This window comes from Athene cunicularia (assembly GCF_003259725.1).
Source record: "Athene cunicularia isolate RWA chromosome 12 unlocalized genomic scaffold, athCun1 chr12_part1, whole genome shotgun sequence".
In the NCBI taxonomy this organism is placed as follows: domain Eukaryota; kingdom Metazoa; phylum Chordata; class Aves; order Strigiformes; family Strigidae; genus Athene; species Athene cunicularia.
The window spans coordinates 184281-209122 of NW_020799116.1; the positions used below are offsets into that span (position 1 = coordinate 184281).

General features: G+C 37.7%; 1 protein-coding gene across 7 annotated transcripts in view; it reads left to right on the top strand.

The window, feature by feature from the left end:
- Positions 1 to 24842, top strand: part of NR2C2 (nuclear receptor subfamily 2 group C member 2) — a 41932-nt gene that overhangs the window by 12393 nt on the left and 4697 nt on the right. For 3 of the 7 annotated variants that reach the window (XM_026857847.1, XM_026857849.1, XM_026857850.1), the window contains 12 exons: positions 2511 to 2711; positions 3856 to 3958; positions 4982 to 5161; positions 7007 to 7154; positions 8764 to 8857; positions 9260 to 9393; positions 10993 to 11170; positions 12172 to 12293; positions 12807 to 12946; positions 15813 to 15950; positions 17473 to 17578; positions 19732 to 19987. In XM_026857847.1, the coding sequence (XP_026713648.1) occupies positions 2511 to 2711; positions 3856 to 3958; positions 4982 to 5161; positions 7007 to 7154; positions 8764 to 8857; positions 9260 to 9393; positions 10993 to 11170; positions 12172 to 12293; positions 12807 to 12946; positions 15813 to 15950; positions 17473 to 17578; positions 19732 to 19906 (1719 nt within the window). In that variant the 3' untranslated portion in view covers positions 19907 to 19987. Of the gene's footprint in view, positions 1 to 2510; positions 2712 to 3855; positions 3959 to 4981; positions 5162 to 7006; positions 7155 to 8763; positions 8858 to 9259; positions 9394 to 10992; positions 11171 to 12171; positions 12294 to 12806; positions 12947 to 15812; positions 15951 to 17472; positions 17579 to 19731; positions 19988 to 24842 lie in introns of those variants that run through there. The other 4 variants (XM_026857852.1, XM_026857854.1, XM_026857851.1 and 1 more) reach the window with 4 other exon arrangements.

Consider the following 24842-nt stretch of genomic DNA (forward strand, 5'->3'; position numbering starts at 1 on the left):
AGGGTGGGTGGGTACTGCCCCCATGAACAGCCCTGAAAACACCTTTGAAATGGTTTTGACATTGTCATTATACTTACTATACATGATACAATTCTTTTTATGTAATACCATTTTCAAAGATTCAGATTGCAGCATGTATAATGATGTACATTAATTTTTCTTATGAATCTAAATATCATTTACTTCTTATCCAGTCTAATTTTTTTGCCTTATTTATTATCAGCAGTGCTTATATCTGATCCGTGAAAAATTACAAAGAAGTCTCTATGATTTTACTTTATAGACAGCACTGAGGAGATGTTCTTCAGTTAATAACATTTACCTATGTATTTTATCTAAGATGTTATTCCTTAAAGTTATCAACATGAAGTGGAATCAGACAGCCACTGACAGTTTCACATGCTGATTCTCGGGATTCTGTTACGATGGAAGGTTTCTATTGTTGATACAGTTGTCTGGTAGCATAATCTCCATTTTGCCTGGTAGAGTAACCATATCAATATGTGTCAATATTTCATTGCAAGGTAGATGTTCTCACAAGATGTATAACTGAAGCATAATGAATATTCAGCATTCATAAGGTATTTACATTGCAACTTTTGTTCAATTCTAAAAAATAATCTACCGCCTTACATCACTGATATTTTTGAAAAAAATCTATGACTCCATAGTAAAGGAGAGTACTAGGATGAGAAAAGAGTATTCCTTATTCCTCAAAACAAATACAGGCAATACTCCAGTGGTGTCAGTCATAATCCAAGATTAGATTTCACTGTGAATTTTCCTGTTAGTTAAGACTTATATGAAAATGATGGAGGCTGAAGAAGTCTCACAGGCAAAATTCTGGGGAGCTTAACAACTTAACGGGTTTATGGCAATGAGACTGAGGGGTAATGATTGTCCTTTAACCTTCGAGCTTCTTTAGAGAGTTATGTTTGTAGACTCCATACACTAATGCACTGAAACGTTTATGCATATGAGACCTAAAATGGCGTATTCTGTTCTGTAAATTCCCTGAAAAGCTGTCTTGTCCAAAATTCAGTAGTAGGCTGTCTTCATCCCCAGCGTTGAGTACCATTTCCTTTGTGCAGGTCTCCCCAGAGCCTTCTCTTCTCAAGCTGAGCTCCCCACCTCTCTCAGCCTGTCCTCAGAGGGGGTGCTCCAGCTCCCCAGCATCTCCGTGGCCTCCTCTGGCCCCGCTCGAGCAGGTCCGTGTCCTTCTGCTGTTGGTGCCCCCGAGCTGGACCCAGCCCTGCAGGGGGGTCTCCCAGAGCGGAGCAGAGGGGGAGAATCCCCCCCTCGCCCTCCTGCCCACCCTGCTCTGGGTGCAGCCCCGCACACGGGGCCTTTCTGGGCTGCCAGCGCCCGCTGGTGGCTCACAGGCAGTTTTCCACCCACCAACACCCCCAAGTCCTTCTCCTCGAGGCTGCTCTCCAGCCACTCCTCACCCAGCCTGAGTTTGTGCTGGGGATTGCCCCAACCCATGGGCAGGACCTTGCCCTTGGCCTTGTTGAACTCCATGAGATTTGCACATTCCCCCTCTCCAGCCTGTCCAGGTCCCTCTGGATGGCCCATCCCTGCCCTCAGCGTGTGACCGCACACACAGCTCGATGTTGTCAGTGAACTGGCTGAGGGTGCCTCATCCCACTGTCCATGTCCCCAACAAAGGTGTTAAACAGCACCAGTCCCAACCCTGACCCCTGATGAAGGCTGCTCATTAATGGTCTCCACTCAGACATTGTGCTGTCAATGGCAACTCTCGAGTGCACCCATCCAGCCAATTCCTTAACAACCAAGTGGTCCATCTGTCAGATTTCTGTATCTCCAATTTAGAGACAAGGATGTCATGCAGGACAACATCAAAAGCTTTGCACTAGGAAAACTTTCTTCACTGAGAGGGTGGTTGGTCCCTGGAACAGGCTCCCCAGGGAACGTTCACAGCACCAAGCCTTCAGGGAGTGTCTGGACAGTGCTCTTAGTCAAAATGGTTTAGTGTTAGGTAGCTGTGAGGAGCAGGGAGTTGGACTCAAAGATGCTTATGGGTCCCATCTGACTCAGGATATTCTCATGAAACTTCTGTGATGCTGTCTCATTAGGCAGAGTATACCCTGCCATTCATCAGCCACAATCCTTAACTTTATATTTGTTCTTACTCTGTCTGGGACCCACTATATGTAAGTCCTTTTGAGCAGTTAAATATGATTACAGTATCTTCCCCTATCTCTTCGTTATTAACAATATCAGACTCACACTCTTCACAACTGTCTAGTATTTTCCATCTGTGGTAGGTATGATACATATATATTATAGACATTTGGTTTGATTTTATTATTTTGCACATATATAGGCAGATGCAATAACTTTGCACCAGTGTAATAAGTGTACAAACAGCAAAATAGTAAATAACAAGGACAGTTATCAGAGAGTATCATATAATTCTGAGACAGAATGAAAGGTTTTAAAACGTAAAGTTTACTGTGGCTCATAAAATTCTTCAACATGTTTTACAGATTGTGACAGATCAGCAAACAGGTCAAAAAATCCAGATAGTGACAGCAGTGGACTCGGCTGTGTCTCCAAAGCAACAGTTTATTTTAGCCAGTCCAGATGGAACTGGTGCAGGAAAGGTGATACTGGCAGCGCCTGAGGCATCCAACGCCAAACAGCTTATCTTTACCACCACAGACAACATTGTGCCAGGCAGAATTCAGGTAAATGTAGTAATTGAGATGGAACATAGATTTTTGGTTTTTAGATTATTTAAGTCTATAATTGCTTTAAGACAAATTGCAATAGTTCTCTAAAGATCTAATGACATGGATTAGACCATACTAATTGTAGTCTTTGTCACTCAATTATAAATCCTCCTGTCTTCATGTTCCTCATGCATTCTGTTGCACTCATCACCCCTTGTTGTGTGTTCTTGTTAAAATTCCAAAGACTTAAGATGGTGCTTGTGAGGAGTGTCAGGATTTCAGATGGTCTGTTCAGGGTTCACAGGTACACAGAGATATTGCTCACCTGAGCAAATTTACATTCCCAATGCAGTATCAAGACATTGCAGTAAAAGCTCTTTGGAGCAGAGGCTGTCCTCTGTCATAGTTGTTTGGGGGTCTTGAGCATAACGCACACCAACAGGAGCTTTGCAAAACAAATCATATAAACAATCTGTCTCTAGTGAAATCTGAGATTTCTTCCTAGAAGTTCTAGGGAAAAAAAAGGCACCTGGTCCCTGTTGCTACTGTTACAACAGAGAATGTTTTACAGGGAGAAGTATCATTCTTAGTATATGTTTGAAAAATGGTATTAACAGTCTTCTAAAATTTATTTTACTATGCTAAAAGGATTATCTAATGTTACAGAGGGGTGGAGTTTTTAAATTTTTTGCCTTTAAGTGGAATATTCTGAACAGAAGTTTGAGATGCAAGGCCTTCAGAAGCTGTTTCTGTCCTCTCTGAACCCTAATAGCTAAGAGAAGGGATAGATGGGAACAGTATCTGAAATACAGCATCTTTGGCTAAAATATAGCAGCTGTTTGAGAGTAGTTGTGAGAAGGGAAGAATGCCATTGACTGCACAAGGGAGGAAGCTTCTTTGTACTGCACAAAGCTAGGAGTTTTACTCGGAACTTGTTTTGCTATGACTGCTTGAACAGTCTTGCTATTGACAGTAAAAACTCTCCTTAACTTGCATTTTATACTACTTCATTTCATTCCACGTGTCGTACTTACTCTCAGATTCAGCCACCTCTTCTCAGTTGATACACCAATCTTGTTCTGTGGGCAAAGCTCTTTACTTTCATGTCAGAAGAAAATATTGGCTAATTACCTCTTTCTGTTCTGGAATTTTCTTTCAGATAGTGACAGACTCTGCTTCAGTGGAACGTTTGCTAGGAAAAGCTGATGTTCAGCGGCCCCAGGTAGTAGAATATTGCGTAGTCTGTGGTGATAAAGCATCAGGTAAGGAAGCATAGAAAGCAGTATTCAAGGAACTTGATTGAAATGATGACTGGGATGAAGGGAGGAGATTTCATGTACTTTAATGATTTTTAGCCATGCTGATGGCAAAAGCAATTGAGTCTAAAATGGAAAAATGTGACATTATACTTTGTACACACAGAATAGTTAAACTCTGCTTGGAATATTAGTTTGTACTTCAACTGGAGTGTGTGATAAATTGGCATGTGCTGAAAGACAAAATAATAATTTAATAGCTTCTGTTAACTGAGACTGTTTGAAGCATTTGGTCCAGTTCCCCACAGCTAAGGGAAAGCATGCAGTAAACATGTCACCTGGAAAATTCTGCACGCTCCAGGAAAACACTCCTTAGTGCTCTCTAACGAACTGAAGACTTCCCAGTAGATTTTGGTCTTTTACTATTGCAGAAAAAAGCAAGTAGAGATCAAGTGAATCCTCAGTGTTTCAAATCCATGCAGTAACAAGGAGTCTATGAGGTAAAATTTCTACATTAGCCAAGGAAGCAGACTGTACTTTTATGCTACAGAGAAACTTTTCTGTCTCTCTGTCTTGCTTTTTTAAATTTTTTAAAGTGTTATATAATTAAAACCATGTCAGAATTTTTACAGATAGGAATTTAAAATTAAGATTGCATTTCAGATCTTATTGTAAAATTACTTATATTCTGAAATTACTTCAACTCTTAGCCTCTATGTTCTTTTCATGAAACCAGTAATCTGTAACAGCAGATAGCATTGCATCTGTATTGTCCAGAATGGGAACTACCACTTCACAGGCCTTTCAGTTGTAGGCTTAGCCTTCCCCTCTTCTCTCCGCTCTCCCACCAGAAAGCCCTGACAATAGGTAAACAAGAAACATCCTGTTTAACAACACTTTCATGGTCCAAAACAATGATAAGAATACAGAATAAATTTAAAGTCTGACTTTTGCAATGTTTTCATTAAAATAAATAATTATATGCTCAAATATAACTAATTTCCATCTAATAATATATATGTTTCCTAGGTCGTCACTATGGTGCTGTCAGTTGTGAGGGATGTAAAGGTTTCTTTAAAAGGAGTGTGAGGAAGAATTTGACCTACAGTTGTCGTAGCAACCAGGACTGTATCATCAATAAACACCATCGGAATCGTTGCCAGTTCTGTAGGCTTAAGAAATGTCTAGAGATGGGCATGAAAATGGAATGTGAGTGTTAAGTACCCAGTGTGATACTGTGCCTACCAAATAATAAATGTGGACTACAGCTTTTTAGTGTGTACTCTCCATCTTGGTGTATGTTGCTTGAAGGAAACAGAACTTTCAGCAGCCAAAGCACCTACCATACTTTTCTTTCATCACCATTTTATGTCTGTGGTGCAGCAGTGATTTGCTTTGAACCATGTCTCATACCAGTGTTGTTTTTGAGGAGCCCAGTTAGAGCCACACTTAGAATGCATGTTACAAATGCAGTGTATGTCTGTAATACAGAATAGTTTAGCATGGATGGGCATAAATCCGAGTTTGATGTTCCGCATTCAGAATGTGCTTTCCTTCCGATTTATTTCTGCTGCTTTTCATATTTATTTATATTAAATTTTTATATTTATTTGGTTTATTTGTGAGCATTGTATTATGAGGCATTGTATAAACTGCCATGTTTTAAACAGCTGCTTTCATGTTTGTATGCAGTGCTTCATACAACTCCAGTACTAGCATCCAAACGCCCCTTTCTCTTCTTTCCCTCTGACCTAGGCAGGATAAGTCCGAGCCACTGAGTTCAAGGGAGGCAGAACTTTAAGCTCTAAATAAGGAGATCTTTGTTGTATTTGCACTCTGGAACTCCAGATCTTTAGTGATGATTGTTGTGCTTTGCACACGCTGTGCTGAGTGTAGGGGGGGATGTTTGTGCAAGGGAAACTGCTGCATTTCCAGAAGCTAAACCGTTCTCATCCCAATATGATTTGAATATACGCTTACTGACTCATTGGACGTTGGGTCCATGTATTCAGCAAACCAACAAAATGGATATACCTACTTTTAATCCCCTAAATTTTGCTGACAGTAACAATATTAGTAGAGATAAAATCAGGAGCTAAGTAACTCTTGCTGGATATGAGTATACAGAGAAACATATCTGTGTATTTTACTGTTGCATACAAAAGGACTATAGAGGAGGGTTGAATTTGTTTGTTAATAATGTTAATCTTCTAGAGCAATAACTGCTGTATGATAAATTTGGTCTTTTATTCATTCTATTATAGACATTTTCAGGTGAAAAATGAATGCAGTCAGCTGTTCTCCCAGACTGTAGAGGAGTTTGCAAAGTTTAGTGACTTAGATTCCAGATAACTATGTCATCTGTTTAATAATAATACGTTAATATTATGAAGATGCACTTTTTACTTAATTACTATTTTTAATAAAAGATTTACCACACTTGTTTGGCACATTGGAGACTGAACTTATTTTCTTCAAGTTAACAAGTAAAAATATTTTAAATTCTGAAAAAGTTAGTTTTGGAACAGTGTTCCCTAACTGGGTAGAGTGAATGGATGTGAGTGAATTGCCGGTCATGCAGAGACATGAGTTAATTCCCAGGGAATTAACCTGCATCTCGTGTAACTTGCCTGTCTTGACTTTTTCTGTGTTCATTCTCGGTTTGCATTGTTTTGAATCATCCAGGGTATGACTGTGTCTAACGTTTAGGTATAGCTTTACCTGTAAAAAAAAAATAAACAATTTGAAAACACATTTTGCAGAATCTTCCATCTTATTAAATGCTGATGAAATAGTAAGCTTTGACTCCAGTTTAGCAAAACTTAAAGCAAGTGATCAATCTGTGACTTGCTTAGTTAAAAATGTACATAATCACAGGTATAGTAAAATTGGAGCCTCTGTTTCATCAGTCTTCATATTAAATTTCCAGTTTTGCACTGAGTTGATACACCATCATAACTGTGCAAACTGAAATCCTACTGTGAGAATTTTACTTTCTGCATTTTTCAGTTGAATTATTGCCTTTCAAATCTCCATGTTTCTGTCTTTATGTAGCGGTTCAAAGTGAAAGAAAGCCTTTTGATGTGCAACGTGAAAAACCAACCAACTGTGCAGCTTCCACTGAAAAAATCTATATCAGAAAAGATCTACGAAGCCCTCTAATAGCAACTCCAACATTTGTGGCAGATAAAGATGGGACGCGGTGAGTACCTCAATTTAATGGGCCTTGTTCAAGGTTGTCGTGTATATGACTCTTCAGGCACACGTGTACTCTTTTTTTTTCCCCTCTGCTCTAAAGAATTGGATAGAAAAGAGCTCCAATTCACAAATCATCTGTTTCCATTACCAAGACCAACCTAGACGATTCTGCTTCTCATGAAAGTTTTTATGTCTTGAGTACAGCTGGGTGGTTTTCATTTCAGAGCTGACTCTTGTCCGGGTAGGTCAAAGCACAGGCAGGGCAAATATGATACTCAAACAAAAAGCATGTAGGCTTACCCTGTGAAGCATCTAGATTAGCACCTCTCTGAAATCAAAACTGCAAATGGCAGACTCGGTCTTTCTTCCCCTAAGCACAGTACCAAAAGACTGCAGTGTCTGCTGATTCAGATCTCCAGAGGCTGGTTTCAACAACAGCAAAGCAACAGCAGCTTCCTTTTGGTATAGGAAGATATTCTGAGATGGTTCCCGTGCTCTCAGTTGTCTACAGGCAGTGGGCATGGAAGTGCATATCGTAATAAATAGAGGCAGATTTGTCTTTTTCTGAATAGAATTTAAAAGAACTCTACGTTAAATATTGCATTTTAAAATTTGCAGGTCCAGTTAGTTTATGAGTGCACAATAACCACCTAAAGATACTGGATCTCAATATTCACGTTATTTGTTCCACAGATGACACTGCAGTTAGGAAGACTGGACTGTAAATTTCTTGGAGAATTGTTCTGGTTTGCAAGTCAGATTGTTTAAAAGTACTGCTCACAGACGTATTTGCTTCTTTGGATTTCCTTGTGCTACAGATCCCTTACAGTCCTATAAACAGTATTATTAAATGTGACCTTCTATTATTTATGTAGGATTCAGATTTGCATAACAGGTGATAATTTGCTGCCTGCAGTAGTTCACAATGTTAGTCTCGGACCCCTTAAACTACACATTCCCTGTGGCCTGAACCCATTGTGTGAGCATTTGTCTTGGGTTATTCAGACTTGACTGTTCTATAAGTAACAAACTTACCCTTGCTGACTGCAGAGATTTCCCAGTCTCCCTAAATTAGATACAGCAAAGGGAAAGGGTGTTTGGTCAAAAAGTAGCAGAAGGAAAGGCAGTAGAGACTTTATGCAGACCTTGATTACATGAGTGTTTATGTCTGTATTTTAGAAAGTAAAACATTTTCTAAGAGAGAACTTTTTTTCCAGTGCTGTCTGTTGTCTAACTTGGAATGTACGGTTATGCCTTCCTCTGAAGTCTGATGCATAACTCTAGAGCTATTAAATTTATTCTGAGAGCATGAGAAGACAAGCTTTCTTAAGACAGAATAAACCATCATAAAAAGCAAATGAGAGGATATCTATTTGGGAAGCTGTAATTGCTTTTGCACAGGAAAGGAAAACATTCCAGTCTTCCTGTCTTTCAAGCTAGTTTTGTTTCAAACTGTTTCAGAAAGATGTAAATTCTGATGAATAAACTTCGAGCTTCATTAAATTGTTAATTTAAAAATTGGTAATGCCTTTTATTCTGACATAGGTTGTTACACGTCCTTCTGATTAATGTAAAGTACTATTGACGGTCACATGCCTTATGCTTTTGAACAGGTCAGCAGGTCTTCTTGATCCGGGAATGCTTGTGAATATTCAGCAGCCTTTGATCAGGGATGATGGTACAGTCCTCCTAGCTGCTGACTCCAAGGTATTATTCTTTCAGTTAAGTTCTGAACATATCTATTTACTTGTTCAGAGTATTTTAGCTGTGTACATAGACATACTTGCTCTTGAGAAGATAAGGTTGGGCTAAGTCTGAAAATTTGTACAAATGGAGGTAATGAGCTGATCAAATCCTGAGGAACATGATTTCTTTTCATGGGCATATTTCTGCAGAAGGTCAGCTGCAGGGGCTTCCCACATGGCACGTCAGCCAAGGCCGGGATTGATGACTACAATAGGATTTAAAGATCATTGTGGGACATTGTTCTCCTGGTAGGTGTTCAGGAGGAAGGAAGGGAAAAAGAACACAGAGACTGAAAATGGGAAAAATTTATGTATGATACATCACCTAAAATTTCAATCTACTAATACGGTTCTTCCTTTTTAGGCTGAAACAAGCCAGGGTGCTTTAGGAACACTAGCCAATGTTGTAACATCGCTTGCTAATCTCAGTGAGTCACTAAATAACGGAGATACTTCTGAAGTTCAACAAGAAGAGCAATCTGCAAGTGAGATTACACGGTATGCGTTTACATTTGCATCTTAATTATCAATCCAATTTGTACATATGTACTTACACTCATTCACAGAAGTAATTTGGTGTTTTGACACCAAACATAGTAGAGGTGGTACCTGCTTTGAAACAAAATTCTTTAGAAATCCAGGTTTGGCTGTTCTCTTGTGAAAAACTCTGTCCTGTGTTATAAATGTAGTGTTCTGAAGCTAGACCAGAACTCTTAATGGGGAAAATAATAAGTTACTAGTTTGTGACCTTGAGAGAGTCTGAGAATAGTGACACTTTGGTATTGTTTTATTTGATAGGCTTGTTATATGGAAGCTTCTCCTGTGCAATGCTCGTGCCCTTAGCCCTGCTCTTTAGGGGTCTGTATTACTGCAGATCTCTCTTTGAGATTGTGCTGTCCTAATACCTGCTGGTAGTGTAGGGGAAAATATAGTTAAACTAAGATTAATAAACTTTTTTTTTAATGTTTAGAAGGAGTTTGAAGTCTTTGTTGTCTTTAGTAATGTGAAAAATGGGGAGTAGGAACACGGAATCTTAAAATTTCCAGCGGAACTTGAGATCTGCACAGTTGGGGGTTTTGGTGGGGTTTTTGTTTAAGGTTTTTGGAGGGAGTTGGTGGGTTGAAGGACAAAAATTGGCAGTATAGTGTAATAAGAAAAATACTTGGCCTCAAAACTGTCTGTTCTTTCTCAAGTGGAAGATTTTTCAAGAGAAGCTTAACTCTAGGTTCTTAAGTCTTTTATTTAAACTTGTCAAGTGTGTGAACTGATATTTAAAAACACTTGACACTGCAACTTCAACTTATGTCAACCTGGTACTCTTTCTTTAAAGCAGAAAAAAAAATCCAATACACACACACCCAACTTATTGACAAAAACACTGGCAAAACAGCACTATACCATGCTACTGTCTGCTGGTATGAAATTGGAGCACAAAATGCTTCTTTAAATCTCAGCTCTGTTATCATAAAAAGATAATTTACCTTGCCTTACTTTGGCAGTGGCCCAGCTACAGCTTAAGTATGAGGAGTCCAGGGACCAGTCTGTTTTATGTTACTGTCACAATGTTTCTAAGGCTCTGTCTGTACTGTGAGATCAGGAGTGTCTGGCCATATCTCATCTTAAGGAAATTCAGGCATGTTGTCTAGAAGAGATCCACACTGTTTGCCACTATTCTGAGAAACTGGACTTCAAGGACAGGGAGTGCATTTGGTCTATAATCCTCACATATTCTGTTGAACATTCCAAGGTGAGAGGAGGGGATAGTGAATGGTAAGTGCAATAATGCCCTTTACTAGCACAAATACTAGTATAAAACTATTAGAGCGGGATTTACAATAGTAAAAAGTTCCCCCCTTACAGGGGAGACCTTTTACCAGCGATATATGGGCAGATCTATTCCTCTTATTAATGTCTGAACAGTACAGAGGGGACAGGCTGTAATGAAAAGTCTGACCTTGTGTCAGCATAAACAGTTCCTGCATATGTTACCTCTAAGTGGAAATGCTTTATGGAGTTTAATTTGACCATTACTCTGAATTTTTTTGAGGTGTGAGGAAGCACTCTTTCACTGTTATGACTTTTTTTTTTTTTCTCCAGGGCATTTGATACTTTGGCTAAAGCACTTAATACCACAGATGGTACAGCCGCTCATAACCTGGCAGATGGGATGGATCCTACAGGAGGAGGGAATATTCATGTAATCAGTAGAGATCAGTCAACACCAATTATTGAAGTGGAAGGACCCCTGCTTACAGATACACATGTCACGTTTAAGGTATGTGCTTCTCTGAATGTCTAACTAAACTAACACGTAAGACATAACCCTAAATTAGTTTAGTGTGTTTTCTTTATTCTTATGTTTAATTTTGGCAATGTAAGATAGAGTAACATCTGCTGTTAGAAAGCTTCTAATATAATGTTCACTCTTGCATGCTGTATCTAAAGAGTATAGGTGTTATTTCATAAGAGCTTTTCATAGATAGAAGGATGCTTTAACATTTATTTCACTTTCCAGTGCTGTTGATAATCACTTTCATCCACATAGTATGATATTTTACTTAATCCATTTATAATTCCAGATAGTGTAAAACTTTCATCTAAAAGGCTCCTTTATATAAAGAAAGGTTACAGTGCCATCTTAGATGCTTATGGTTACACCACCAAAAAAGGTCTTGCATTTTAGAGATGCTTCAGCTTCAACGGAATACAAACAAAGCCATGTTTGATAAACAGTGTGTGAGAAATAACAAGGGTGTTCATCTTGCTGCAATCAAATTGCAGTGTTCCAAGAGATACAAAGATCATGACTGAAATAAGTAATACTTAATGTAGTCAAACATTTATCATAACCTGCTTATTCCCATTAATGGTGTTTTGTGACTGTAGATTCCTGTCACATGACTCCCATTTGAGATATTTAGTTTTTAGGTTTTATTTGGCTTCTTTTGTAAATGTTTTAAAAGATCTTTTATAACACTGTGATACTAGCCAATGCTCCGCAGAGCAACGGAATTCATAGATTTAATTAATGAGTATTAAAACATTTAAAAGGAAACATTTGAGCGCTCTCCCACATAATTTTGTGTCTCCTAGTTCCATTTTGCATTCCTTGCCAGTCGTAATGAGTTCTTTAGTACAGTTTTCCTTTGACAATTTCTTGTCACACAGTTGCTTATGACAGACTGTGGGAGTAGTTTTGGTGGTTATTTCATTGATAATAAAAACCGGTTTATGTCTGAACTGTGTATGTTGTACTGTACTTTTATTTCTCTGCAGCTGACAATGCCCAGTCCCATGCCGGAGTACCTTAATGTACACTACATCTGTGAGTCAGCGTCACGACTACTTTTCCTCTCTATGCACTGGGCTAGGTCTATACCTGCATTTCAAGCTCTTGGGTAAATGGACATATTCTGTTGAACAGTTTGCTTTCTAATGAATTTAAGCACTGATCTGAAAACTTTTCAGCTGTTTTGAATTTTTAAATGATGATACTGTTTTAATTTTTAATTAATTCTTTAAAATGTGTGAAGACTATGCAATGTTCTCCTTTTTGAAGAATAAGATAAAAGATGGCAGAGGAGGGGATAACTGCAATATCTGCTGTTACTGTGGTTACAGAAGCTAAAGCCAAATCAAAAGCAGATGTTTGATTTGTAGAAATACATCTTGGTAAAGAACTGGTGAGCACTGTTTTACAAATAACCCAAACTGGTTTCCTGTAGTTGGCCTGTCACTTCTTTTGGCTTTTTGAAATACTTGTAATGCCCTAAATAAATGCCTTTTAGTAAAGGGGTTTGCAATACATTAATCCTTATTATTAGTTGTTAAAATTAACATAATTGCACATAGGGTAATACCAACCTGATACGAAACCTACCTACAGTTGTCTGATGGATTGTTGCCTACAGGCAGGACTGTAATACCAGCCTCGTGCGTGCCTGCTGGAATGAGCTGTTTACCTTGGGCCTAGCACAGTGTGCACAGGTGATGAGTCTGTCCACCATCCTCGCAGCCATTGTCAACCACCTCCAGAACAGCATACAGGAAGGTACGTTCTCATTGTGTCACTCTTGGACATGTTCAGTGCTGCAGGGACGTTTGCATAGCGTTTCCCACGAGGTGTGTCCTCATCAGTGGCAGGATTGTTCCCCCGGACCCAGGAGAAGGAGAAGCCTTCTCTTGCATAATTACCTTTCCTCTGGTGACCTGCCAGGTTTGTTATGCTGACCTTGTGGAGATCTCTGGGGGATAGAAGTACCATAGAAGAAACAGGCATAAGGCTGGGGGATGTACTCTCCTGTCTTCCACATCTGATGGCAGTACAGAGAAAGACAAGTATATCCTAAAGCTGGGTGTGCTCACAGAGCTTTCATCCCCTCCAGATGCATTTTTAAATTTTTTTCCCCTCTTAGAATAATGACGTCTTCTTCCAAGCCACATCAGATTATTTTCCTTCCAGAATTTCCTTCTCCTCTTTGCAGTATAAAACTATAGCATTTGCCAAGTATCACAACAAGACTATTCTTGCAAGCATAATGCTTGCATAAAGCATAATGTTTTGGATGCTTCTATAATGCAGTAATGATTAATTTTGAAGTACCCTGTGAAGCACTAAACCACTTATTTTCTTGAAACTCTTGAGAAGATATATGCAACTTTATTTTTTAATTCAGTGTTGGCTTGTTGATAATGATGACTATATCTAGAATAGATGATAATCTGTTAGGGTTGCTTTTTTTTTCATTCTTTTCTTTAAGGATGCTGCTCCCAATCAATATGATTAATTAGTGTGAAAGTAACATTCCTTTTTTAATAGGAGGAAAAAAACAACACTAGCAGCTTTAAACTCTGCAAACACAGCATATTAAATGAAAACTAGCTTAAATTTAAATGTGAGTTAAAAGTAGTTGCAAAATACTATTTGGTAGTGATCCATTTGATTATTTTTGTGGTGCCATTACTGTGCATACAGCAAAAATTGGAAAATAGGCTTTTACTGAGGAGAATGAAAATTGATTATAGAACTGTAAAATATTTAAAAAGTAGATAATATGTTTAATATCCTTCAGTCCTAGTATTTGTCTTAATCTACTTTATTAAATTGATTATGATAAAGTAAATTAGACAGAAATATGATTCATAAATGGATAGTATGCTTTCATAATGAAGAGGGGAGAGGTGGGTGTTGGGATTATTTTTGTAATTTAAGAGAGCCTGGACAGCCCTGAAAATAAAACAAACTGATGCTCCTTTCCTGCACAGAAAGGCAAGAGTTTTAAAGACCAGTAGGGAAGTGTGCACATTGTATGTTCTGCACAGAGTTAGGTTTTTAGCTGTATCTCTGTCAGAATAGAGCTGTCTGTTCTACCTAAACCCCAGCAATGGAGTTTGTGGCAGAGTAAGTGGTGGGCTACTACAGCCTTAAACTGGATCCACTTCTGTTCCCATGTCTCAAAAAAAGAAAAAAATAAAATTGTTTTACAACCTGTACTGCCAGTCATACTATATTACCTGAGACTGGCCTAGAAAACAGGATTGTTTGGTTTACTATGATTTGTTGATTTGTTTTATTTATCTTTTCTGCAAAGTTACCATATTGTGTATTATAACTTTAAAATTCAAAACAAAGTGAAGACATTTCAGAACTTTATCTTGGAAGCATATTAGTGATGAGGCTATTTGAAAACTGTGGAATTAAATTTCACTTTTCCTGAGTATTTCTGCACTATTGTTTCCTACTTAATATAGAAATAAAAACATTACATCATGTCTGTCTTGATCCATCTTGTGATAATGAGTTTTTATTTACTCAATTCATGTATTTAGAAATTTAGATTATGCTTTCATTTTTATTTCAAGACATTGTGCAAAAATGTTTCTTCTGTTGAATCTTTTTATTGTGTTTTCAAAAATATGTAAAATAATAATAAATTACATCAAAGATTCAGTTTAAGGCACACGGGTCTAAGCAATCATATACAATATTAGCTATACAGACAAAGGTAAAATATTTAAATACAATTATATGAAATACTGGCATTAGAGATCATGGCTTGAATAAAATAATTCTAATGTGTTTCTTGAGAAAAAGTTTTATCTCTTGTGAATTGACTTATCTCTGAAGTTTGATAATAGTAATGATATATTCAAAGATTTGTCTTAATGTAATTTCTAAGGTTTTCGTTCTTTGACTAGTCTGCAGAAATGCAGTCAGAGAGAAGGTATATTTACCAAAATGGAAATCTCTCCCTCCCCAGCTGAGCAGCTAATACCACTCAATTGTATCTTATCCACAAATCATGTAAGATTTTTTTTAAATCAACATTTTAAGAAAGAATATGAAGCCAACATAAGGAACATGATATTTCAAATGATCAAAGAATGTGTGTACATGCATTTAAGTGAATCTACCTCATCAAAAAGAAAAAAGACACTTTAGCACAGTAAATGAAAAATTAACTTCTAAAGTCAGATAGAGGAAAACATAGCACTGTTATTACTGCTCTTGCATTGATTTCTGGAAAAGCTGTTTGAATTTAAAATTAGGATTGTGTGATAGCATTTGTTTTGTGCTTCCCTTCATTGCCAGAATCACTCTAGCCATTTGTAGAATAATTCACCATCATTTGAGACTGTCTGCTCAGAACCGTACCAGAATAAGACTGGTGTTGCAGATTATGCTGTACTGGCAAAATTATGAAAAAGAGTTAACTGCTAGCCCTGTGTCTGACTCGGCTTTATAAATCTTCACTTCCATAATTATTCAGGCTATCCTTACATGTTAAGTGGTTTTAAAATAGCAAATGACACAAAAGACCTTAAAATGTCACTTTACTTGTTTTATAAAAGGATATTGGTGAATATATCAGATATACTTGAGCTCATGTGAAATAGTACACAATATCTTTTTGTAGATAAACTTTCTGGAGACAGAATAAAGCAAGTCATGGAACACATCTGGAAACTTCAGGAGTTCTGTAACAGCATGGCCAAGCTTGATATTGATGGATATGAATATGCATACCTTAAAGCTATAGTCCTCTTTAGCCCTGGTAAGGAATTTAGTAACCATGTCTTTTCAAATAATAAGCATTCATATGTGAATATTTTAGCAATTTTTTGAATGAGACTAATGTCTTGAGATGAGACTGATATGTTAAGCTGTAGATTAAACAATTGTTCCATAATGATTTATCACAAACATTATGAGTTTTAAAAATAAATTTGGAGCAACATATCTATGTTATTTACAGTTTTGATATATCAGGTACTTTCTGTACACCTGTCTTAGAAGACTAGACTGTTACCTTTAGGTGAGAATCTGTGAGTACTAAGTTATCTGGGACGTGTACTAGCGATATTAGTGAAGCAAATAGCAGGAAGGATTAGGGGAAATTCACACAGTGACAAAAAGAAATTGGCTTCAATTTTAATATTTCTAATACACTCATAAGAGGAATCCCTGAAATACGAGCAGAAGTACCACTGTATTTTACATGGAGCTTCCACAAAATCTCCAAAACTAAATGTAAACAGGCTGTCTTCAATTTGTTACCAAAAAAACAAACAAACAAAACAAACAAACAAACAAAAAGACAGCAGACAACTAAAGCATGATCAACAGTGTTTGACATATGAGGATTTACTCCAAGAAGACACTTGAGATTTTCTGGAATAATAAGGTAAGGACACTAAAGATGGGAAGGTGGAGAAATGTTCCTGGGACACAGAAAGGTTAATTTAGAACTGTTGACAGACTTAAATGAAAGGGAAACTCTTGCTCAGAAATGTAAATTATTTACTTTAATTCAAATGTGTTTACCATTTTGAATTTAGCAAAATACAAAGAAAAGGAGTATCTTGTTGTCAGGGGTATTGTTATTTTTTTTCCCATTTATATTATTTTTCTCTTTATAATAAAACTTACTTTAATTAGAAGATACTGGTGTCCTGAAATTTGCTTTCGATTTGTTTTTGCAGATTGTATCATTAGGGTTAGCTTTATTAGGGCTTTTATTCAAGTTGTAGGAGCAAGAAACTCCAAATTTATGCTAGCTCTGTCCCATTTCAAGGGAAGAGCAGTTTGAATGCAACACTGAAGATATTTGGGCATAGTCAGATATGTGGTATTTTGGGTTTTTTTCTGATTATGTGACTGTCTTTGAGGAGCTGAGCCAGCTGCATTAAAACACAAGACAGACTTAGGAAGGTCAAGAAATTGATCTGTCAAGAAAACAATCCTAGATACCACTCAGTCAGCATAGTTAGTCAAAATCACAGAGACAAACACATTTGAAAAAGCAAGGTTAGAAACATAAACTAGGAGTGTCATTGCCTAGTACATAACTACAGGCTTAATCTTTTTCCACTTTCTTGTGGATACACACAGATAGAGAGAAGTGAGCAATCTGATTCTGAAGCCAGGAAGCAAATGTTGAGTCCTTTATACAGCTAACATGTTAAACATCACAAGAGAAATATTTAAATGGAATGAAATGCAAGAATCTTATAACTACATATATTTCACAATGTATAGGGAAACAATCGACATACAGAAATGTTTTGTTTCTTTAGATCACCCTGGTCTGACCAGTTCAACCCAAATAGAAAAATTCCAGGAGAAGGCACAGATGGAATTGCAGGACTATGTACAAAAAACCTATCCAGAAGATACTTATAGGTATTTATTGTCTATAGTACCCAAAGTAATGTTGTGGGCTGCAGCTGGCAAAAGTACAAAATAACATCAGTAATGTACAAATTTCCTTTTTGACATCTGTTCTTTTCTGACTATTGATGAGAAAGAACTAGAACCTTGTTCATGAAAGCAAGCAGGTTTATTTAAAGATAGGTAGAAGTAAGAACAACTGTTTAGCTTCTTCCATATAAATTAAACTTGAATACTTCTTTTTGAGTTTGGTTTTTTTGAGAGTCTTATTGCCATGTTTAGAAAAGTAAACAGACTTACTTTATTAGAAGTCTTAAGAGTAACTGCCTCAACTGCCTCAAATTTCTTTAATTCAAAGTTGTCAAAGAGGCTTTGAGATAGTAAAAGGTGATTATCATCCTTTCAATGTTTGTCAAGTTACACATGCAGAAAAGTAATAAAACTCACAGTTTATAAACCTTGAAACAATAAGGATTACATGTGGGGAACAGTAGCCAACTCTTAAGTTTCTCTTTATAAGAAATTCTCACATCCTACTTATTTCCTCCTTCGTTTTTTTTTTAAATTTCCAAGGACTTCTCTTTTAAAGTATCTTTTTTTTTTTTTTTTTTACCTCTCAACTGTTCCTGTTTCTTACTTGCTAGAAATAATTATCCTATTTTCTAATAATCTCTATCAAAACTATTTTAGATTTCATCAGCACAATGATTCTCTGCACTACAAGGGAAATTGTAACTTTTGTTTATCAATATATCCTAGAACATACTACCTTTTACTGTGAGAGGTATCCCCATGTAAAGAAGCATGCAATCCCATATATTTAAGCAAAGTCTGAGGGTAGTGTAACTTTAAAACAAACAAACAAACAGCCTGTAAAAGAGAGAGCTTTTCCCACCTCAGAAACTCTTTTCTTCACTGATCTTACAGTTAACATTGTGTGGGGCAACAGAAAGGGGCATCAGGATTCCCAGTCAGGTGCAGTGAAGATGGGATTCTCTACAGAAATATCCTCAAATGCCACATTCTTCTTTATACAGTTCAATTATTCTGGTTTGATGCTGGATATCTGCCATAAAAAGAATCTAGAATTTGTTACATATACTCATGCCTCTTAATAGTGGCTTAAGGAAGGAAATTAGAGTTACATTTCCCAGTGTCCTGTACTTTAATTGATAGTGTCTGTATCCCCATGATCACCCATAGATTAAGTTAGAGTACAAACCTGATTATTTCTGAGCAACTGAATGCTGGCACAAATTGAGATAGAAGCACAGGTGTTAAAATTTTTGCAAAAACAGCAGCATAGATGAATCTCTTTGCAGTTTTCCCCTTAAGTTTACAGGATATGATATATTACCAGAACAGACCTTCTATATTTTCTCCATAGATACTTAATAATTTTCCAGAGGTCTGTGTTCAGTGCCACCTAAGGTTTGGTATTACACAGCTCTGGTTCAGGAAATGTTTGTTTTGTGATGTACATCTGCCATATGAATGAAAGCAGACATGCTTTCATTACTGTCCTAAATTTCAAATGCATTGAAAGTCCAGAAATTCAATACAATCACTTCATTATATTGGATGTCTGTTAACTTCCCGGTACATAAAAACCCACAGCATCTGGCAATATGTATGAATGACAACACACCCCTACAAATTCACTTTCTCATCAGAAGCAGATTCTCTAACCTCCTTTTATACGTATTCCATCCCATTCTTGCTATCTGATTTGTCATTAAGTTGCTAGGTAACTCAGGACTATGCTGTTTATGGTTTAAATTTTAATTAAGCATTTTACTCGTAAAATTGTGCAAATATTTTCACTAGTCACTATGGATATTATTAGTCTCAGCGTTGTCCTGAACTATGAAGTACTTCTAGAGCTGGGAATTTCAAAAGCAGACCAGGAGAACTGTGAGTTTGTACATACACAGGGCATTAATATGTCCTTTTCACTGGAAAACCACCAAGAAAGCCGGTGGCTTTTCATTTCCCATGCAAGATAGAAAAGTAACCACTCTTTATGGTAGCTCAATTAGCTTAAATTGCTTCTTTACTCCCATTCATGAGTTATGGTAATACTAAAAGTAGATCCAACTCTTCAGTCACAGAGTATTTTAAACTGGTATTACATGTATTTATAATCCACTGAACTTCTTTTTCAGGCTAGCCCGGATTCTAGTTCGCCTGCCAGCACTTAGGCTGATGAGCTCTAGCATTACCGAGGAACTGTTTTTTACTGGTCTCATTGGAAATGTTCCCATTGACAGCATAATCCCCTACATTCTCAAAATGGAAACAGCAGAATATAATGGTCAAATAACTGGCACATCTGCATAGTGGGAACAGCAGCACAATTTGATGGATTGAAGTAATTTTCGTAAAAACATACAATTACGAAGTTAGAAGAATAGCATTTTGGTATGTATAGATGTTTCCAACTTGTTATCAGTTTCCTGTCAGATTTGTCCTTGTCTGTTTGCTGACATTGACAAAATTTAAGCAGCTATAAGGAGACCTGTTATAGGACCTTTTCTGCCACAAGGAATATTTTTTATGCCTTTCATTTAAAAGGCTATAGATTACAAAACATACTTTTCACATGCTTTGTATTTAGAAATTACCAGTGGTTAAAAATAGAGTTTTATAATATCAGAGATTAGTAATAAAATTACTTAAAAAAGAACAGTATGTATATATTTAAAAATATCCTTGGAATTAATATCTAATAAATGCCAGGGTATAATACTAGCACTTTGTAAGCACTTCTTGTCAAAGTGACAATGTCATCAACATCCTGCTTATGAGTATGGAAAATGAAAAAAAATTGCGTATGTCCTTAGTCAAAATGCTAGTGATTTCTGTGAAAATGTAGGAGACAATCATTTATTCTACAAAAAGTCACTTGCTCTTACGTTATGCATGAAATATTAATGTGGATTTTTAAATCGGCTATCCACATTATATGAAACGATACTGTTAAATTAGTGCAGTTGTAATCCACAGTATAATGCAGTGGTAGTGACTATTATGTGCTACAGGAATTACCCAAACTAGGAGGAAAAAATGTGTTTCTTGCCACAGTAATGATGAAATATTCAGGTTTCTTAAAGTTTCTATTCAGACCAACAGTCATGACAAATGTTACTCTAATAGGAAGCGTTTTGACTGTGAGGAAAATCAGTCATTAACTGGAAGAAGAGTCATTTTCAGGTAGAGCTGTGTGATGCACTTTGAACTTCCAAATTTACTCCTCCTCTCTGTACTCCTAAACACCCTCTTCATCCAGCCAGAGGTACAATGTAAACCCTGAAATGTGTGGAACCTCTGGCTGTCAGCAGGAGGATATTCCAAAGCTCTTACTTTATTTCTCCCCTCCTCCCACCCCTCCCTGACTGAGCACTCCCAGTTCTGCAGTGCTCTCAGCCCTCCTGTGACTCAGTTTGAAACTGAAATACAGTTTGAATTTACAGTCAGTCATGTACAATTGCAGTTAATGACTGATACACCACGGTGTTATGAAATTAACTACTTTTTAATTGTCTAGAGTGATGAGCCATTGACATGTCTTCTAGTATTGCCCATTAGCTGCTAGCGTTGCTTTCATTTTAGTATAATTTATTGACATAAAAACTTTGGATTGTTTGAAATATTTAAAAAAACCATGGCAATTAATACCTTCATCTGATCCTGGCTCATTACATGCATCAATTATTTTAATTATCTGTATGGTAGAGTCATTTTCTACTTAGGTGGTTTTATGTGACAAAAATCTGATGATAAGTTCAGCACTTTTGATTTAGTTCTGTTATTGACATTTATTTAGAAACATCAACCAGATTGGTGTCTGTGTCTTTTAAGGGTCTGGAATTGTAGCCAAAAGACCTTAAGCAGCTCCAGATGAGGCTTCTGATGTAATAAAAAGTCCTGACCTGGTACACTTCATTTTCATCAGGAGGCTCTGCTTGTAGCACTCATTGTGACACAGAAGGCTGTTAAATTTTAGCTTCTGGATGCATTAATGTCTTCTACAGTTACCTTTGTTACAGCATTCAGAATCTTCTTTTCTCAAAAGGGTGTTACAAAGAGTCCAGTATACATGCAGAGATTTAATATTGCACCTTGGTTTATCTTGGCTTTTGCTATAGCAAATGAAATTTTCATATTTTTAATGAGATGGAAGGTCCACACTCTGAATGTTAAGTCAACTGGAATGCAGAATTTTGTAGTAGCTGGTTTGTTGCAGTGTAACTTCTTGTGTGATTGTGCCAGCACTTCCAATGCACAGTCCCTGTTTTAAGGATATACGACTTAAAAATTAATTGTGATAATAACTTCAGAATTAGCTGCCTTAGAAAGCGTTGTGGCCATTTTTGTTAAAATTTTGTTGGGTTATGTCATTGTTGTTCTAAAGCAGTATGCACTGAACTATAGTGATATTTTTCACTGGAAAAAAAGATTATGCAGATTAATTTGCTTTCAGTATTTTGTAAAAATTGTGGAAGCATTGTTAGTGACAAATGAAATATTCCTTAGCACAAAAACTAGCCATTGGTATCTTTTCCCAAATTTGCATGTACACCAGATGGCTTTTTCATGATTTCATCATTTTAACTTCCAATTTTTCAAGTAAAAGGTCCCCATTTTCTGTGCAAAAAATTGTTTTCCAAATATTTCTTACTTGTGCTCTGAGCATAACAGTTCAGGGAACAAAACAAAGCTGCCATAGTGTTTTGGAAACAGAGGGATTGCATGAAATAAAATGTATGCATCGTATTATATTTCTAAATCAGAATGGTAAATATCATGCAGCTCCGATTACAAATAAACTACTCTCCCTGCAAATGCAAGGCCACATAACAATATCCTTGATCCATATCTGGTAGTCCCTTACTCTACAAATAGTTTCCTGGATTTGGGGGATAAAATACTAATTTGTGTAAATGAAGTAACAACAATGCAATCCGTATCCAGGGTTTATTTATTGTGCATGCATTTAATAGATGAAATACTTAAGATTCTGGTATTGCCACCTAAAAACTGTAAAGTCTCTCTCTGTATAGCACCATCAGCATGATTTGCTGGCTTGCATTAGTCAAGACCAGGCTAATTTAGTCCTTATGCCATTAACAAAAAGCACTTTCTCTATCTATACACTGTTTTGATTCCAAGACTAACAGTTTTGATTGTAGAAATTTGGACAGCAGATGGCAGATCCTAGAGCTTAAGGAATATCCAGAATTAAAATGTTTTGCATATTTGAATATTATCTATAAATAATAAGACAGATGTGATAACATAACACTTCTTTCTAACATGCTGCTCAAGGGCTGTCATAAAAATGAGCCAAAGATTTGGCATATGATGGAGAACCACTGAAAGGAATTACTTAAAACACTGCCATGTAAAACTGTAAACTGTCTTCTCCAGTGCGGTAGGGTTCCTTTGTGCTAAATTTCAAGTGTAATCACAGAATGGCTGAGGTTGGGAGGGACCTCTGAGGGTCATCTGGTCCAGTCCCTCTGCTCAGGCAGGGCCACCTACAGCCAGCTGGGCAGGACCGTGTCCAGCAGCTTCTGAACGTCTCCAAGGAGGGCGACTCCGCAACCTCCCTGGGCAGCCTGCGCCAGCGCTCGGTCACCCTCACAGGGAAGCAGCGTCTCCTGATGTCTGAGAGAACCCCCTGTGTTCCAGGTTGTGCCCACTGCCCCTGGCCCTGTTACTGGGCACCACCGAGAAGAGCCTGGCTCCATCTTTGTACCCTCCCTGTGGGTATTTATAGCCACCGATGAGACCCCCCCGAGCCTCCCCTTCCCCAGGCTGCAGTCCCAGCTCTCAGCCTCTCCTCAGCTGTGAGGTGCTCCAGTCCCTTCATCACCCGCGTGGTCTCTCCAGCCTGTCCCTGTCTCTCTTGCACTGGGGAGCCCAGCACTGGACACAGCACTCCAGGTGTGGCCTCACCAGTGCGGGCAGAGGGGAGGGATCCCCTCCCTCGGCCTGCTGGCAGGGCTCTGCCTAACACAGCCTGGGGTGCCATCAGCCTTCGCTGTCGCAAGGGGATGTTGCTGGCTCACGGTCAACATGGTGTCCACCAGCCCCCCCGGGCCCTCTTCTGCCGAGCTGCTTTCCAGCCGGGTGGCCCCAGCTGCAGGGCCCCTGGTTGTTCCATTCCAGGGTCAGGGCTTTGAACTTCATGAAGTTCTTGTCAGCCCGTTTTTCCAGCTTGTTGGAGTCCCTCTCTGGCAGCACGACCCTCTGGCCTACCAAGCTGATCTTAGTGTAGTCTTGTAGTGAAGTTATTTTAGCTCATTCCAATAAATCTTTTCCTTGTATGTCCATCCATAGAAGATGGATGTTAAAGAGACACAGAACTGATGAAGGGATTCTTTCTGCCAGCAGTTCAGGTGTTGCTTGGTAGCAATAGAAAAAGGCACATCTGAGGAAAATAGGCCTCACAAAGCTGTTCTTGCTCTATGTTAACCTTTGTCATTATTTTCAGCCTCTTCTGGTGATTGGGCTTTCAGGCCACTCTACCGTAATGAAGGTAGAACCATGTCCACCATACAGCTGCAGGCTCATGCAAGGTTCAAACTGTCTCTGCAGAAAATACTACAGTGCTGAAGTAGTTCTTGTAATTTCTGAGGCTTGTTTCATACCCCTGCCAGTAACTAGAAGATGGTGACAGGCTAATCTTACCAGTTTTACTTTTAAATTAGTTTCATTTTGTTTCTGCTTTGCAAGTGCAAACTTTCTGTTATGAATGCGGGATAGGAGAGTTTTTTATTATTGTAACAATTATTAAAAAACTATTTATTGGGTTTAAGTATGGAAATAGCTTGTTTTCATAAAGGCCAAATTTCCGTGCCAAACTTATGTTTACAGAACTAGGAGTCAAAGGATCACAGTCTAAAAGTGATTCTGAGAAACCTGACATCTCACTGAAGCTCTATTTAGTGCCTAAAATTCACTCTCTCCAGAATTTTTGAGGTCCTGTTTCTGCTGCTCTTGAAATTAGTAGAAAAATAGTGACAAACTGTCTGACTAGATCTATCTGAACTTGAGTACGTGTGTGTACTGGTACTAATTCATTCAGAGAAATGTTGGAATTCTGTGCCGACTGAAACTGGGGCATGCAGGGAGAGGTAATGAGTTCTCCATGTACTTCATTTGTTTTCCAACTCTTTTGAGAAGGAACTCGATTTGAGTTTTGTAGATAAATAGAACAATGACCAATAACCGTGTAGGAGCATTATGGGTTATCCTTGTAATAATTATT